Source organism: Psittacula echo (genome assembly GCF_963264785.1).
Source record: "Psittacula echo genome assembly, chromosome: 5".
Lineage (NCBI taxonomy): Eukaryota > Metazoa > Chordata > Aves > Psittaciformes > Psittacidae > Psittacula > Psittacula echo.
Window position 1 is genome coordinate 28,813,395 of NC_137739.1, and position 18,064 is coordinate 28,831,458.

Below are 18,064 nucleotides of genomic sequence, written 5' to 3' on the forward strand. Positions count from 1 at the left end.
GCTGAGAGCAGACTTTTGCACCTTTCTGCAGAACAGAAAACCTGAGCATTTGATAGCCTTCATGTTTAAGAGCATACTGAGTTACTTGGAGTTTGGGTTTTCTGGGTGGTTACTGAAGAAAAAAGAGAAGGCAAAGAAAGAAGCATAGCTGTTAGAATACGAGCTTTTCTTTTGTGATCCTTTCTTTGTGTTTGTGATGTAGCGTATGACATGGCTTGTGTACTTGCCTCTTATTTTACATAGTGAATGTGTTTTACCTGGGTAATGGCAGTGAAGTTAACTGACTGTATTTCACTCGTGGTTGTAGATTCCAACAAAGTGTATTGTTGCTTGGTGTGTGAATGCATTGTAAAAATTATGACCCAAGAGCTGAGTCTGTCAGTGACAACAGGCTTTGGAGACTGTGCGCAGATACATGTGATAGGATGTCAACATGATCCTGGCTGGCTGGCTGGCCAGCTGGTGTATGCAAGGATGAGCTCTGTTTCATGTTGTATCTACTTGCTCTCATGACACAGCAACTGGTTGCATTTACTTGAGATGAAGCTGAACAAACAGAGCCTTGATCTGCATAGACAGATGAAGCCGAATACCTTAGAGCTAACTATATTTGGTTTGGTTTGATGCGGTTGCTGCTTATTTTTTAAGAAATTATTTCAAAGTCAACTGGTATAGAGCTAGTCTTTGGTTTTGATCTCAGGTGCTAACCGCGTGACCCTGGAGGACTCCAACATCCTTCAGCCAATGGGACTTACTGTGCTGGGCAATCACTTGTATTGGATTGATCGTCAGCAGCAGATGATTGAGAGAGTGGAGAAAATAAATGGATACAAAAGGACTAGAATTCAAGGCCGAATTGCTCACCTAACTGGTATTCATGCTGTAGAAGAGCTTGATATGGAAGAATTCTGTGAGTTTATTTCAGTATCTGGTGTCTCTCACTCTTAGTCACTGTCTCTCAAAGCCCTTATCTAGCTGAATATTGTAATAAGATTGCCCAGTGGACTGAAAGTAAGCCATGGAGTGCTTTCAACTCAGCCAGCTGGGATCCGAGAAACAGAGGAGAAAAAAGTTCCTCTTCCTTTTCTAGAGGAGTGTTTCTGCAGCTAGAAAATGTGATTTCATGGCACTTAATTACCTGCTTTGTAGAAGCGTACATGATACTGAGTTCACTGTAAAAACTACTTATAATAATGGTTACTAATTTTTAAAGTACAACCAAGTAATAACACTTGGAAAAACCTTTAAAAAGAATGAGTATTGTACTTGTCTTTTCTCCAGGGTTTTTGGATCCCTGTGTACAGCATGAGTGTTTTGACTCAGCACAATCAATGATGTAAAAACCTCCAGTGAGAGAGGGAGAATGTGCAGAAAAGTCCTACAATGCATTATTGTGGAAGTGGAATTTCTCTCCTGTCAGAGGTGGAGCCATTTTAGGTCCTCCCTTCTGAAATGGGTTATGCATGCCGGACCTTCTTTTTCTGGACTAATGGTCCAAGTTCTGCGGCCGGAGGGAGAGTGCAGAAATCTCTCAAAGTAGTCACTCCTCAAAGTGACATCCTACACCTCCTCCTGCTTAACAGAAATATAAAAGAGAATTTATATATTTTGTGATTTGGGCACACAACCATATACCTTCCTTAAAAAAAAAATAAATCAATTGTGTGTTTTTATGTTGCAGTTTTGCAAGTAACAGGGAAGCTGAGGGGCTAGATATTACGAGCTCTTTAAGATTAAAGGAGACTTCCTGAAAGATTTGGGGGTTGGCATTCTGCAATGATGTGTGTTCATTCTTAATGCCTGGCTACTCTAGAAATGCAGGTGGGATGTCTAGGTATGCTGTAAATGTGACCTTCTGAAATCTGCCTTCTCATTCCTTTTCCCCTTACCTCCCAAATTCTTTTTAGGAGTCCTTTAAAGGTGTCCATATCACTATTAACTGGGAGAAATGTAGTCTTCATGAAGTAGTATATCAGCTTTTGAGCACTGAATTGAAAAATCCTGCATTTATCTTCCCATTAATTTGTAGTGAAATCTTTGTTAATCAAATAGAACTGGTTTGTGAGTGGTTTGGTGAGTTTGCCGTAGCTAGGACTAGTTATCATTTCTTTTATGCTTTCTGATATTCTTTTCTGTGTGTTTCTCCAGCTGTGCATCCATGCTCCCGTGACAATGGTGGGTGCTCACACATTTGCATTGCCAAAGGGGATGGGACTCCAAGGTGTTCATGCCCTGAGCACCTTGTGCTTCTGCAGAATCTCTTAACATGTGGAGGTGAGTTATGTTTAACTCTACTGTTGAGCAGTTTACATCAAAAAAGTTGGGAGTTGAGGTTGCATTCCAATCCGAAATGTGGATTACACACTGCTTTTTTTCCTACACATGGCATGTTGCATCATGTGTTAAATTGACCTTTGATTCTTCTGCCATCTGTTTTCTGCTTCAGTTTTTGAACATATGTGACTTCTGATTGTGAGCAGAATATTCTTGTTTGACCCAAAAATACTTGTATCTTCTACTGAGATTTTTATAATTGTAGGATGTGTAAGGTTTGTGCTTTAAACAAAACCTTACAAGGTGATGTTGCATCAACCCATAATGACCTAGCAGCAGTAAATGTACATATGATTCCCACTCTGTCATATTCCAGTCTTTCAAATGAATTTGGCCTCATAATATGAAGCACTGTACTGTCTAGTTACAAAATGTAGGCCAAAGGCTTCATTGCAATCCTTTTTAATTAATTTAATTAAGGTAGCTCTCCTCTTTCCACACAGTAGACTTTTCCTGCAGACAGCTCTTTCACAATTCCTGGATTTTTGAGATTTGTTGTTATGCTTGCAGCGGGAATTAAAAACAAACAAAAAAACCAGTGTTTCTTTTTGGGAGGCAACATATCTTAAATCATTTGGCTCTGTTCGTCCTCTTGACTTCTTTTATGTATTCATTTTGCCATGGATTTCATTTTCTGGCTGAACTCTGACCTCGCAAGGGACAGTAATTTCTATTATAAACTGCTTGCTTTCCCATGACCACAACAGGCTATGTGGTTTTAGAGTAGTGGTGGTTACATTTATGTGGGGAATCAACCTACTTGTATTTCTTGCTCTACTGTTGTTGCACAACATGGCCAGCATGAGATTCCTACATCCCACTCCTTTGTTACCTTCAGTTATAAATCAAAAAATCCAGGGGCATCCATCAGTGTCTGGTTTTTTTGTATTCTAATCCTTCACTAAGCCACAACAACTTTTTAACCTATCGTGTCTGCCATAGTAGCAGCCAAGAGCCAGTATTTCAAAACATTATTTCAAAATAACAAAATATTTCAAAAGATTAATAGCTATTTTGGCTGGAGAATGTTTGTCCATGTACTCTTCTGAATGCTCTTGACAAGTTTTTAAATGCAAGTTGTGCCTGCCAAGTGCAACCATAATGCAACATTAAATGTGGCTCTAAATGCAGAAGTAGTAATCTGTCTGTTGAATTATGTAAACAGCACACTCATTCCAGAATTTAAGAATTATCTTAATATGCGTATCTGGCATCTTTGTCTTACCTACAGCTGTCAGGTCCCTGGCTGCAATTCTTATATTGCTTCACCAAATAATCATAAATCAGAAACTTTAAAATCGTGACATTTTCGAAAATAAAATGCATTTGGATTTTTATTTGTGTTCTGTTTTTCAGGCTCTTGATTATACTTGAGTCTCATTTTTGAACATTTCTCCCTAATGAAAGAAGGACAGCAACACTTTTAAAATGGTTTGCATGTAATTGCATAGCTGTAGGATCTATGATCTATCTATCTACACTACCTTCGGGAAAAAAATACTCATACGAAAGTCTTGTCATTGGTTACAGCTGCAAAGCTTTCCTTAAGCTGGGTTCTTTGTGATGTCCAGTGCTGACCCTGGATGTTAATAAAAGCTCATTCGGTTTTCAGAGAATTGTTGCCATCCAGTGTCAGAACACACCTCCAGCTTGCTCAGTAATTGTTGTCATAGACAGGGTGTGATGTGGTACCCTGTTAATCAAGTGGTAAAGCATCTACTTGGAGCATTTGCTGGCAACAGCAGCTATGGGGATCAGTGACTACCTGTGTTAACTGGTTTAATTACATCATAGGGATCTGACCCAGCAACTTTTGAAATCAGTGGAAATGTGTCTGTTCGCTGCAGCGATGTTTTGAGATGCTGCCCTCATTTGCAACATAAATAACTGCTACTTCAATAACTGAAGGTTCTTATATGTTGGCTAATGGCTTATATGTTGATATTAATGGTGGAAAAGTGTGTGCTAATTTGATGTATGCAAGAATTAGCAGCATTTTTTGCAATAGATTCTTGATGTAGTTTGTCTTTTCACGTTCTGAAGAAAGCAACAACGAATGTCTTCTTATAGCATAACTGTAGCATCTCTAGATGAGGTTGTAGCTGCTGCTAAATGCTAACAGCGTGTGATTGGGCAACAGTATATTTGTGGAGTGGATTGATGCCAGGATCTTGGGGTCCATGAAAAGTCAAATTTGGAGGAAGTCCAGGCTTTCTTAGGTCGAACAAACAAAAAAACTAAAAAGTCCAGAGTTCTGTCCCTAACGATAGTGAAAGAATGTAAGACCAAGGCAGGCCTGTGGTGCTCCCCAGACTACTTTCTGAACCTCCAGTGACCTACAGCCCAGGACTTTCCAGCAAGAGGACTTAGCTTAATGTTTAACATACCTTTACAGATACTTTTTCTACATTCATATTTTTCAGTTCATACCTAACTCAGCAATTTGTGGATAAACCACTGGAAAAATAGAGAAACAGATATTGTAGAAGCAGATGTTGTATGTTTTAAGTAGATTAATTGTCAGTTAACCCAATGTGCCAAGTTTTCTTATGAAGAATTGTTCCAGGATAATATATTTGCAGGGATTAGAGTTGTGTAGACTGTGGCTTGAGTATTTATTTGAATTTGTGCATGGCAGTGTCTTCCAAAGGGTGACTGTAAGAGCCAAAGTAAGTATTTGTAGTTCCTGTCCTTAGTTCAGTGCTCAACTGCTAGAGCAAGATTCTTCAACCAGCAAGCATCCAGTTTTTGACATGAAGTTGGCAAAATTTCATACCCTGTGCATAATCATGTTTTCCTCTTTGCCGGAATCTTAATATTGTGATAGAACTTCAGTTCAGGGACGTGCATTTTTTCTTTTAAAAGTCCGTCACATTGTTATTTTGTTGTAAGAGCTAAAATTGAATATACAAATGTGATTTGTTTTCTCTTTCTCCAGAACCTCCGACTTGTTCCCCAGACCAATTTACCTGTGCAACTGGAGAGATTGACTGTATCCCAATGGCATGGCGATGTGATGGATTTCCAGAGTGTGATGACCAGAGTGATGAAGATAGTTGCCCAATATGCTCTGCATCCCAGTTTCAGTGTGAGAAAGGACAGTGTATCGATGCACACTTGCGGTGTAATGGAGAAATTGACTGCCAAGATAAATCTGATGAAGCAGATTGTGATAGTAAGATTGATTTTCCTGAACTTGTGGTTTTAACATAAGCATCCATTTGGGATTCTAAGTGTTCTTCATATGTCTGTATAGGATTTTTAGTTTCAAATGGTGAAAAAGAGCCTTAACCATAAGCCTATCTAAACTATCCACTGATTTTCTTTCCCTCTTTCTTATTCTGTTGCTCAAATTAAACTTCTCTGTAGCTACTTAAATTTCTGACCTTGTAACTACAGGTGTGTGAGAGGTTTTGGGGAGAGTATCTTTAATACGTATCCTGAATGAAAACAGGATAGAAACTGGCAGAACTCAACATACGCTTTTTTTTTCAGGATAATTATCATTTTGGCTTGCACTGTTTCCTGGGTGTCCACTTCACCTTTGGACAGTGGTCACAGCAAGGTGCCACAGGACACCTTAATCCTGTGGCTGAATTGACTTTTCTGAGAGTTCACTCTTAGAAAGCTGATGTTTATAATCCTGGATACACCTTTCTATGAGAAATCTGTGGAATGACATCCAAGGAACTCTTACTGCTGCAGCTGCTTTGTATGCAGTCAGCCATAGGATCTGGGTCCCAAAGAGAAGCATGGGTGGGTGCATTTGCATCATCCTTTAGTTGATGGAAACCTTGCATATTCTATATCTAGTATCAAAGCATAGCTGAAACAGACACTTGACTATGAGCTGGTACCATGGCTTCTTATTGCTGTACAGAATTTCAGGAGCCTATTCAGTAGTGTTGCTCTTCATCTGTTGAAGCCTCAGGACCATCGGCCTTACCCACTCAGTGACTAATAATTGCCACTGGGCCAGTAGGATAGACTTCTGTGAACATTTCAGTGAGTAATTCTGTGGATTTGCAATGCCTCCTCTGTAACTTTGAGCCTGGATACCAGAACACCAGTGCTGCCTTTGCAAAGAAAAGGAGGATCAGCCATGTCTAAGTTCCTGTCATTCTTATGGGAGGTGGTACTTACTAACTGTACTGCTTCATCAAGAGGCCCTGCTTTGTTCAGCATAGAGCGCATATGCAACCTAACAGTGCCATTACACACGTTCAGAGTCAAGGTGGAATGTGCATGTGGTCATCTCACTGTGAAATGGTGGGCACTGCTAAACAAACTTTATGCCAATGTTCCTGGCATCATATGAACTGTAGGTGCCTGCCTTGCCCTGCACTGCCTCTTTAAGGGCACAGATGGGCATTGCCATCTGATCTAGAATAGTCGAAGACACATTTCTTCAGTTATTGAATGCTCAGTGGTTGTACACCTAGTTTTCTGCAAGCACTTGAGCCATCCAAGTCTAAACTTTTGTCCAGGATGGTGACACTTCCCTAGAAGAGCTATGAAAATACTCAGTGTCCAGGGTTAGACTGAGGGCGATGTGGTGAACGTGGACTGTGTAGTCCTCAGGAATCTTTACAGGCCAAAGCCAGAGTGGGTTCCTAAGAAAGTTAAAATCCATTAGGCTTTTCTTGTCCCTTAGCATATGTCAGCCTATAACCCACTGTGTTTGGGGAAGGGAAGGTAGTATATAGTGCATTCTTGTTCTTGATATGAAGTTTATTCAGGTAGTGAGGCTAACTGGGCTTAATAGAACTTTGCTACTCCACCTCATGCATCAGAGGAATAGCCTTGTGCTCAGAGCAGTGATAATCACTGCCTTTCCATAGGTCTGAGTTCAATGCTTCGATTCTCTCAGAAGCCACTTCTCCTATCTCCTAGTTTCCCAAGGCATGTTTTTGGAGAGTTGTGCCTGAAGTATTGGCACAGGGGTTGCAGACCTTTCAAGTGGCCAAAGAAATGTCCCTGGATATGTCCCACATCTTCAAGACTGTGCCCTTCATCTTGTTGAATCTATTACAGTACTGCTAGCTAGTTCTGTCTTATCCTGAGGAAGTCAAAAAGGTTAACAGTGTCTTGATATTGCATCTGGATTACCATGCCACTGAAGAGACTACATCACCTGAACAACACAGGTTCAGTACACCAAGTTGTCCTTTGCTAGATCAAGAAGAAACCACAAGTTCAACAAGGCAGGACAGCAACAGAAAATATGCATGTGAGAAAGGATATTAAGACAGAAGACTTGAGAGAAGACAAAGGAGAAGCAGACAGTTGCAAGAATAAGTAGAGGGCTGATAGTCACTGGTAACTAGGAAGGTGCACACAGAACTTGGCCCTTCTCATAGTGCAAAAACCTAAGTGGTGTGATGGGAGCTCTAGATAATTTTAGAGCCTTCTGTTAACATGTAAATGTTTTATATGCACTGTAAGACCTTGTGGAGCTGCATCCAGCTTACTGGGGGCATAACAGTCCAAATCAGGAGCTGATGCATATCAGCTTCTAGCTAAGTTTTCTCCATAAATAATTTAGTTCTCTTACACGAGAACTGCTCTGCAAAATGAACCATGGCAAAGTAAGTATGGCTATTGAGGAGAGGTCCACATCAAACCACCACCAGTGCTGTGATCAGAAACATGAATTTGGATCTTCTCCTCCAGAAGAAAACAACCTGTCTTATTTTTGCATTAAATAACCTGTACTGTGAACCTTCCAGGACTGCTGGTTACTAGCCCTTGTACAACAGTCTGTCTTTTATGTCTTTTTATATGCTTTGACTTGACAGAGATTCCAAAGTTAATTAACAAGTAATTTTCACTGAATCAGAGGCTTCTACAAATAGACAAGAAATTTATCAGTTAATTAGCAAGGTTATATTATACCGAACTGCATAACATACTATACACTATATAAGATTATGATATGTCAAGGTATTACATTTTGTTAACCTGTCAGGTGATAAGCTACACTTTATTAGTTATTGTAAGATTATTTATTGCTGGTTTGATCCCAGTTTTGCCCCAACAGGACTGATCTGAGAAAGGATGGGGAGTTACTGGGATCAGAATTTTATTTTAGCCCTGCTGACTAGGATGTGTAACAACAAGAAGGAAGAATCAAGAGATAATGCAGACTTGCATTTTCCCCACAGCAGCAAAGCAGGTGTTCTGGTGCCTACCTGCTCAAAAATACCATGAGGCGTCATGTCTCACTTTTTGTTTTCTTAAGTTGCTCAATTGCTGCCATGCAAGTAGTACGTAATCTTTTCTTTCTTTCTGTGCAGCAATTTGTCTACCCAATCAGTTCCGATGTGCAAGCGGCCAGTGCATCCTCCTGAAGCAGCAGTGTGACTCCTTTCCAGATTGCATCGATGGTTCTGATGAGCTTATGTGTGGTGAGATGTCATTCCTTGAGATTCAAGTGCTGTGTTCAGGCATAATGTCCTATGCAGAGTCCCAGTCCTTGCACAGTAATATTCTTTCGGGGTAGCCCAGTGAATCTTGGCCATATATTCTCATAGTTGTATGAGATGTATGTATGTAATATGTATGTAATAAAGTATGTAATGCTATTATTCCAGGAAATGCAATACAGCATTAGTGAAGATGATCTGAAATCCCAGTGTTACTTCAAGCTAGTTACAAAATGCTACATGGGATACAATGCTACCTTCTTTAGATGAGCGTTCAGATCTATACCCAGGGGATCTGATTCTGCTATGCTCAGCACCTTGGTACTTGCAGAGCTGCTGCTAAGCTTGGGGTGGCTTTTAAAAGTGCACAGCCCAATCCACTGCAATTACAGGGTCAAGCTGCGGGATAATTATGTGGAGAAACTAGCATGCAGTGAGCAAATGTCCACAAGAGACCACAAGCTGGTCTCTTAAAGTGCAGATAGATAGGAAAAGAATATAAAGAGATAGACCTTGATTCTTCTGGGCAAAATATTACTTTGAACTGCCATTCCTATGCCAGTAGGTTTATGCAAGTTACAGGCATGCTGATGGCTGTTGCTGTATTAGTCCTTAGCGGGATCTGTTATTTTGCAATCCGAAGTGGATGATGAAATTCACTTACCTGTGCTCTACTTGCAGTTTCTCTCTTTTTGCACCCTCAGGGTGACTACTGCATGAAGTTTTCAGGCAATGGGGTAGATAAAGGGAGCATTTAGTAGCTCACAAGTCGTTTAGCAAAACAGTTGGAACATAGCATTTTAGAAAAGACGCAAATAGATGTGCTGATCTGTTGGTAATTCATTCTGAACATACACACCTCCTGTTGGGTGGTTTTGCTTAATGATGTTGCCTATAGGGCCTTGGCTAATTGCAAGGTTTTTAATATCTTAAGAGTCTTGTCAGGTTTTAAAGCACCAGCTGTCAGAAGGTGTGCCACTGCTGTGATGAGAAGAGGGGTCACCAGGTGGTCTGGGTAACCTTGTCTCTTCCTTCCATCCTCATGGGGGGTACAGCAAGGAAAAGTATTTCATAAACAAAAGTGGTGACGGGAGCCCACTGAAGTGGTGAACAGAAGAAAAGGCTAAAAGAATGGCCACAAAAACTGTTCTCCCACATCTTCCGTTTATCTCTTGGCTCTCACCCTGTTCCCTTACTTCTCTGGATAATGTAAAGCCACTTCTTCCGCTTTTTTTCTTTTTCAGTTTATTTTCACTGTGCACTTGACAAACTTTCGTTCTGCCAAGTTAATGCAGCTGTTTCCTGGTTGCAGTTAGGGTCCAGTCCTGCAATTAGGTCGTAACTGATTTAAATGTGTCTTTATGTAGATGTAAGACTGTCTCCTCTGGAGTCTCTTCGTGGAACAGAGCATTCTGTGGTTTCTTGCCTGACTGAGGGAAGGAACTCAAGCAGGGAATAAGAATGATTGCTACTTTCTAGATAAAGATCTTGCATTCAGAAGCAGCTAGATTTAACCAAAATGAGACTTGTGTGTTTTAAATTAATTAGTTTGGGAACAAGTTTTAATTTTGGCTTTTTTTTTTTTTTTTTCTGGTGTCATATCTGATCTAATCTATTTGAAAATTAGGGACTTAGCTGGCATAAAAGCTGTCACGCGCTAATAAGTGTGAAGACTGTGAAACAGAAATGAATTCTTTATGCTTGAGCTGTTAAAGAGTTTATCGGTAGAATTTTGTATTTCCTTTATCTTCCTTCTCCAATTTCAGTTGTTTTTCCACTGAAGGGAATGAAACCAGAACCACTGGAGAAAAATTTTATAAAGTGAAGGCTTGAATCTTATATGAACCATTTCACTTCTTACAGCTTCATTAAGGGGGGAAAGTTTGATCTGAATGCGTAAAATTGATAGGCTTTGGCCAAGTTTATTTTGATTTTTTTCACTTTACGAATATAAATGTATATTTGTGTATGTAAAAAGGAACTATATATATTGTGTGAATCACATGGAAAAACTGTTTTTCCCTGAAGAATGTCACATATATGAAAAACATAGAGGTGTCAGGTTTATTTAGCAATAATTTTGAATGTGTTACCCATAATAAGGGAAGATAGGAAACATAGCTCATCTCAAATACTGCAGCACTTTTTATGGTTTAACATTCGGCTGTATAGGGAACAAAGAAATAAGAAGTAGGAAGTATTTGAGATATTCTGGATTTTGTTTTCCTTCCAATTTGTAAGGTTTATTTTAGAAAGCAAGTAATATTTTAGTAAGGCAAACTATACTATTTTAAGGCCTGTATTAGCAAGGAAGACATCCACTGCTTAATACATACGGCAGCATCCCTATTGGTAAAACCTTTTAATTTTTTAATGATTATTTTTTAAGTTTTTATTTTCTAGTGGGTTTTAATTTTTTTAAAAGCTAGCACAAACGGCTTTTGAGAGAGCAGAGTCCTCTCTGAGTAAGGACTTCATGTTTATAAGTGTCCTATATTCTTAATCTGTAGACTTTGTGGGGGGAAGAAAACTTCCTAGACTGTTCTTATCAAGATGCTAAGTAATCCTGTTCTGAGATGAATTGCTAGACACAAAGGAGAGTACCTTGCTAATACTGCTTACTACATGGAGGGGAGGAAGAGGCATGAAGTCCTGTGCATGGTATCAGAATATGTGGAGCTATAGATGCCTGAGTTTGATGCAGATGCTTCCAAAGACAGTGTGTGAATGACTGAGCTGACTTACTTGCTGTAACCAGCTCCAGGACAGCAACATATATATTGCTCCATGTTTAATGCCCTTCTTTATTTTTTTCTCCTCTCTTTCCAGAAAAAACAAAGCCATCTTCAGATGAGTCGCAGCCACACAGTAGTGCCATTGGTCCTGTCATTGGTATAATATTGTCACTTTTTGTCATGGGAGGAATGTACTTTGTTTGCCAGCGAGTGGTGTGTCAGCGCTATGCTGGGCCCAATAGTCCTTTTCCACATGAGTATGTCAGTGGCACCCCTCACGTCCCTCTTAATTTTATTGCTCCAGGAAGTTCCCAACATGGCACTTTTACTGGTAAGGATGGTAAGGACCTTGCACCTAATCAGTACCATTACATTGTCTGGATTTGGAGTTATACACATTATTTAGAGTGCAGAAATTCGATGTTGTTGATCAGATCAGTGGTTTTGGTATAAATCTGTCATTTGGATCAGATATGCAAAAACACATTTCAGTAGGCATCTTGCCATCTTTTCAAAAGCAGTTTTCATGCTAAACTGCATCTGCACAGGTATTTAACTTTTCTGATAGAAAATTAACTGTATTTTGCCAGAGAAAACATGCTCTTTAAATAGCACATTCTGGTTTATGTAGTAAAGCCTGAGCTTTGCATAGTACTTCATACCTAAGGCCTGCAAAACACTATGAAGAATAGTGAACCGTGTGCAATATTGGAAACAGGAACACATGTTCTTGTTTCCTAGAATGCCATTTAGCATTCTGGTGAAAGTTCTGTTGAGTTATTCTTTTTGTCTGTCCTGTCCATTAAAGTTCTTCACACATTTTGGCCTGTTTGCCCGAGATGGAGATGTTATTCCACAGTGGAAAGAAGCAGAGGAAAGAAGTGAAGCAGCTTACTTTACCGTAATACAAAAAAGCATGGGATAAACTTCCCAAAGTTACAGCAGCAGATGTGGAAGAACACAAGCGGCCTGGGTGTGGCATTGTAGTCTGGCTGCTCGTTGCCTGAAGTGTAATGAGAACATGCCTTTTGTTGTAGCCCATCTCTGAGACTGCTTTCCTGTTTGCTTTTGGACAAAGCATTTATTCTCTCTGTGTCTCAGTCCTTCATCTCTAAAACAGCAGATCTTCTCTACCTCACAAAGGACTCAAACTGTCCCATTGGAGAAGTGCATGCAACTATGATGCTGAGACCGAAGGAAGACTTGAAGTATACATAAAAGCTTAGGATATTCAGCTAATAAATAAGAACCCAGAAACCTCAAATAGACATCAAAGTAAACACTTAAATGGTGTACCTCAGATCATTTTGCAAAGTAAAACATACTTTTCATGGAGGAAATAGCAAAGTCTTAACTATAGAGCCCTGAGAAGAAGGAATTTATCTTCATACTGTTCAGGAAGCTGGAAAGTAAATGTTCATCTGTAAACCTGCCAGACAGGGTCACAATATAGGAAATCCATGCTTAAGAGTATTTGGAGTCTGCTTTTCATGTCAGCTGAAATCAGATGGATGATAAACTTAAAGACAAATTAAAAGATGTGGCACTTTTTCATATTAAACAACTTTGTGAGATGTGCTAATTGTTGTTTTCTTCTAGCCATGGCTTTGAAGATAGCCAGATGTAACTTAGGTTTAGCCTTTCTCACACTTTAATGGCTGTGGTCAACTATTCCTGCTTAAAGTATGTTATTATGGTTATTGAAAGGTTTTTGTGGTAGGAAATAAAATCTAAGGATGAAATCATTGCAAGTGAAGTCTTTGCAGGAGGGTTCTAATTTGGACTTCACACTGAAGCTTTTTTAATTAAAGCAGGTATCAGTAGTTTTTGTCTGTACCTCTGTAGGTGTTAACCAAGCTGTCATTCTGATTCTCATTTGTATTTCTTATTTTTTTCAAATCCATATTGCTGTGACATGTTACAGCAGCTGAAAATGTTACTATTGTTGTTCATTCTAAAGAAAAGACATAGGTTCCTAATACCATGCCATTTCCAAAACAGTTAGTCATGAGTGCTGATCTTAGATAGAGCCACTCTGCTTGTAATAAACATTTCCTGCATCTGAAATTTTTCTGAAACCTTCCCAAACTAAACTGTTTCATTAGCACTGAGTAGTCTGACAGGAAGAAGCTCAAAATGTATGATCTGATTTAAGTGTATATTGCAGCAAAACTGATTGGAGAATGTTGTCTTCCCTCTTCCTGTCACTCAGGATTCCTTCTTTGTGCCACTGCTGGTTTCAGTTTAAGCAGTGATTGTGATTTTGATTTTTTTTTTTTTTTTTAAAATAAAAATAATGATTTTTTTGCTGTTGTTCATGTACTTGGCAATCAACTTTCTTTGGCTGGAAATGAAAACTTTGTAGCTTGTTTTTCTAGCTTGTTTTTCTTGGGCAGTGTATAATGGTTTTTTGCAAACACCTGAATTTAATTGGAAAATTTCTTAGTTAACAATTTGGGTGAAAAGTTTGGGTCAACTGTCCTGGAGATTCCTTTCTTAGCAGAGTGCTGAGAGCAGGTTGTGAGGAGTTCAGTGCTGCAGTGAGACATTAAGTGGTGTGGGGGCAAGATGTTTTGTTTTACCAAATATGTTGTTCCTTGTTTTTACGTAAAACACTGTTCCCGAAGTGACAACCAGTAGCGCTGCACGGGTTTGCCAAGCTGTGGATTTGTTTTCTGGTTTGCGTTGGTAGATGGAATTGTGGTTTACCTAACCTTGTTTTCCTCTCTGTCTCACTGCAGGCATCTCTTGTGGAAAGTCCATGATAAGCTCCATGAGTCTCATGGGAGGAAGCAGCGGTGCCCCCTTATATGACAGAAACCATGTTACTGGAGCCTCTTCAAGTAGCTCATCCAGCACTAAAGCCACTTTCTACCCACAGGTATGTCTTGAAAATATACCTTTGAGTTAAGTAACTCCCACTTTTAAAGAAAGAGAAGATGAACATTTATGCTACTTAATAGAATAATGGATATTCTAAGGTATTACTGTTTATGATCTACAGGCGCAGTCTGACACTCATTGAACTCCATGACAGGACTTTTTTGTAGTCCATGAGGATTACACAGTGCTATACGGTGTCTAAAATGTTTTGCTACTGAAGTGGTATTCAGCTGGGTTTTCCTGGGCACTTCTGTTCTTATGTCTTGACTGCCTTGGAGATGCCACCTCCTTTGTTCTTTGTAAAATCTGATGTCAGTGGCCCAGTGACATTTTGCACTGTGTAATGCTGCAGGCACACATGGAATAAAAAGACAAACAAGACACAACAGGACTGGAATGCAAACACATAAGAAATAAGCTTGGCTTGCTGTTCAGATAGTGTCAATTGTTGATTGAGAAAACCAAGTGTCTGCACTGGGAGAAAACACTTGTACCAGCAGGGATTACTTTGCTTGGGTTTTTTTAGCTGTAATTTAGCTCAGTTTCTGGCTTTTAGCTGTTGGAAGTGAAAGAATTTTAGTCCCCATTTCTCTGAATGAATTAAAAGCCATGAATAGGAGTTATTCTTTAAGAATATGTAGGAGAAACATTACATACTGTTAGCCAGCATTTTGTCATATAAGTTTTTTTCCTTAGTGATTCCAAGCAAAACATGCACTCATTCTTCTGTTCACACAAGCTTGCAGAGTCAATCTGCTTGCTATTGAGGTAATTTTTTGGGAGCCCATGTACTTTGTGGGTATCTCTCCCCTTTAAAAAGGGCAAGAATAGAAAAGAGAGGCTTGTGAGCTTATCTATTGATAAGGTAAAACTGTTACTTATTTCTTGCATTACCTTCTCAATGAAGTTATCAAGCAGCTAGTCCAGCTAGCAGATGTTCAGAAGTCAGCAGCCCTCCTAATTAGCTTGTCTCATGCTTCACCAGTATCTCTGCAACATGCTGAACAATTTAATGCTAATACTGGGTTGATGTGTCAATACCACACTAAAAAGGATGAACAGAAAAACTTAGCTGAATTTATATAAAAATATTTAAATGTATCTTGAAAGAGGAAAGAATGGCTTTAAACTGAGAGGAGATTGAGATGAGATCTTAGGAAGAAGTTCTTCCCTGTGAGGGTGCTGAGGCGCTGGCACAGGTTGCCCAGAGAAGCTGTGGCTGCCCCATCCCTGGCAGTGTTCAAGGCCAGGTTGGATGGGGCTTGGGGCAACCTGGTCTAGTGGAAGGTGTCCCTGCCCATGGCAGGGAGTTGGAACTAGACGAGCTTTAAGGTCCCTTCCAGCCCAAACCATTCTATGGCTTTATGATTAATAGTGATATGGTCAACTCAACGGACAGGAATCCTTTCGCTAGACACTGCACAGTGAAGACCAAAGCAATGATCTCCACTCCAGTGGTTTTACAGTTACTATAATGAGAGAAGAGCAGAGGCAGAGGAAGGATGCTATTGTGGTCACTGTGGCAGGCCATGGCTTGGCAGAATGCCCAGGACAGACTGTGTACAAGATACATCAATAGCAAGGCCCTACCATCAGTAGCAATGCTGTAATTTTCCACATTGGAAGGATGAAGTGCACTCCTTGTTTTTAGGCCAGTATCCTGCTGGTCATGTCAGAGGTTCTGCTTCCTGCTATGGGAAGGATCCTAAAGGATTCTGAAGTGCAACAAACTCTTCCTGGTGTGAGGGTTACCAGCAACTCTCTATATGCACACACAGGCTAGGGCAGGCTGTAACTATTTTTTAGCTCTTAGGCTCTTTGCATTGTGAACTGTGTCAAAATCATGTGCTTATAGAACCACAGTAAAAAAGTATTCAGGCAAGGATGGAGTTGTATTAGTTATGGTAAAGGAACTTGGCCTCCTGATCCTGCTACTAACCTGAGTGTTAGTTTAGGGGCTGGAATTGGAACAGACTTTGTTTCCTTGAGGATGATATCAGTTCTTAGGTCCAGCAAAGTACACTGAAATTCAGCAAAACTGTGTCTCATTTCCAGCTTTACCACAACCTTCCAGTGTAATAATGGATGTGGCAAGGAAGAAAATGCTGTATACTGAGAGAACTTTGAAGGCCTGAAGTGTATGCGAGCCCAGAGTAAAGCCTCATAATGAACTTCCATGATCTTTAAAAATGCCTTAATTCACCCAAGCACCAAGAAGAGGAAAATAAAATAAGGATGAGTGACAGGGTGAAGGCATAAATAATATATTCAAAAGAAGTAGTTGTAGAATTAATCCAAACATTTGCACTTTTTCCTCTTTTTCCTAGATCTTGAACCCACCTCCTTCCCCAGCTACCGATCGCTCCCTGTATAATGCAGAGATGTTTTATTCTTCAAACATTCCTTCAACCACAAGATCTTACAGGTATAGCTCATATAAAAAGTTTTGATAAATCTTCTATTGATCTGTCCTTTAGTTTTGGAACTTAAGCAGACTTTACCTTGTTAAAAAACCCCAACTTTCCTTCTCTTAATAAATGACCATTTAAATGGAGTTTATGCCAGTTTTAAGTTTAAATGTTGGCTTTATTTTCGTGTTTTGACATGACAGAGTTTAGTGCCTTCCAATACAGTGTTGCTGGGCAATAATGAAATATATGTAGGTTATATTGCTATGTAAGTGCCTTACCATCCTGTATAGAGAAAATTGGTGGTTTCTTTTCAGTTCCTCAAGCTCCTCATAAAACTCTTTGATGAGTCACACTATTTGTTAGTGACTGGGCTAAATGTTCCTGGTGGTCTCCTCTGGCTGGTCAGGGCCCGGAAGAATGTACTGCTGGCAGAGGGTAGTTGTAGTTGTGCCAGTCAAATTTAACACAGTTCAGGTACTTCTTCTTGTTTTCCTATGAAAATATGAGTTAAGGTTCACAACAGTATTCATGAGCAGGCACTCTGACTGAGGACACAGAGCTACTCATTTCCAATCTGTCTTTTTTTTCTTTTTTCCCTAGATTGCAACTAATGCATGTGGGGTTTTGTTTGTTTTATTTTCTTTCTGCAGGCCATACATTATACGAGGGATAGCTCCACCCACAACCCCATGCAGCACAGATGTTTGTGACAGTGACTATACTACTAGTCGATGGAAGGCCAATAAATACTATATCGATTTAAATTCAGACTCAGACCCTTATCCCCCACCACCCACACCTCGCAGTCAGTACATGTCAGCAGAAGAAAGTTGCCCTCCGTCTCCTGCCACGGAAAGAAGCTATTTTCACCTGTACCCCCCTCCACCCTCTCCTTGTACAGACTCCTCATGACCTCAACAGAAGGAACTCTTCCTGTAAATATTTTAAAATATGAACAGATTTAAAATATATATTTTATGATTTAAAAATAAATTGGGGTGGGAATTTAAAAAAAAAGAAATGTGAATAAAATGGGTGGGAGGGATGGGGCTGTGAAAAATTGTACAGAGGAAGAATATTTATAAAATTGATTTTTTTAACTTAATTTCCATTCTTTTGTGCCATATTTGCCTTTTTGATGTCATAAAAATTACTCAGTCTCCAAAGGATTTGGGGAGGGAATGTTGAGCCTTCTTGCATTTTTAAGTCACCTTTTTACATGCGAAGTGTATGTAATTCTTTTTATTAATGTGAGACAAGAAAGCAAAGTGGCCTG

The 18,064-nt window shown here is 39.6% G+C and overlaps 1 protein-coding gene across 3 annotated transcripts in view; it reads left to right on the forward strand.

The window, feature by feature from the left end:
- The window catches only part of LRP5 (LDL receptor related protein 5), a gene marked incomplete at its 5' end in the record, with an annotated part of 129,279 nt that extends 111,576 nt beyond the window's left edge, over positions 1-17,703 (forward strand). The window contains 8 exons of one of the 3 annotated variants that reach the window (XM_080619946.1): positions 701-910; positions 2,149-2,274; positions 5,273-5,509; positions 8,631-8,741; positions 11,589-11,825; positions 14,236-14,375; positions 16,705-16,802; positions 17,439-17,703. In XM_080619946.1, coding sequence (XP_080476072.1) covers positions 701-910; positions 2,149-2,274; positions 5,273-5,509; positions 8,631-8,741; positions 11,589-11,825; positions 14,236-14,375; positions 16,705-16,802; positions 17,439-17,700 — 1,421 coding nt within the window. In that variant the 3' untranslated portion in view covers positions 17,701-17,703. Of the gene's footprint in view, positions 1-700; positions 911-2,148; positions 2,275-5,272; positions 5,510-8,630; positions 8,768-11,588; positions 11,835-14,235; positions 14,376-16,704; positions 16,803-17,438 lie in introns of all 3 variants that reach the window. The other 2 variants (XM_080619944.1, XM_080619945.1) reach the window with 2 other exon arrangements.
- Between the last annotated feature and the right edge of the window lie 361 nt (positions 17,704-18,064).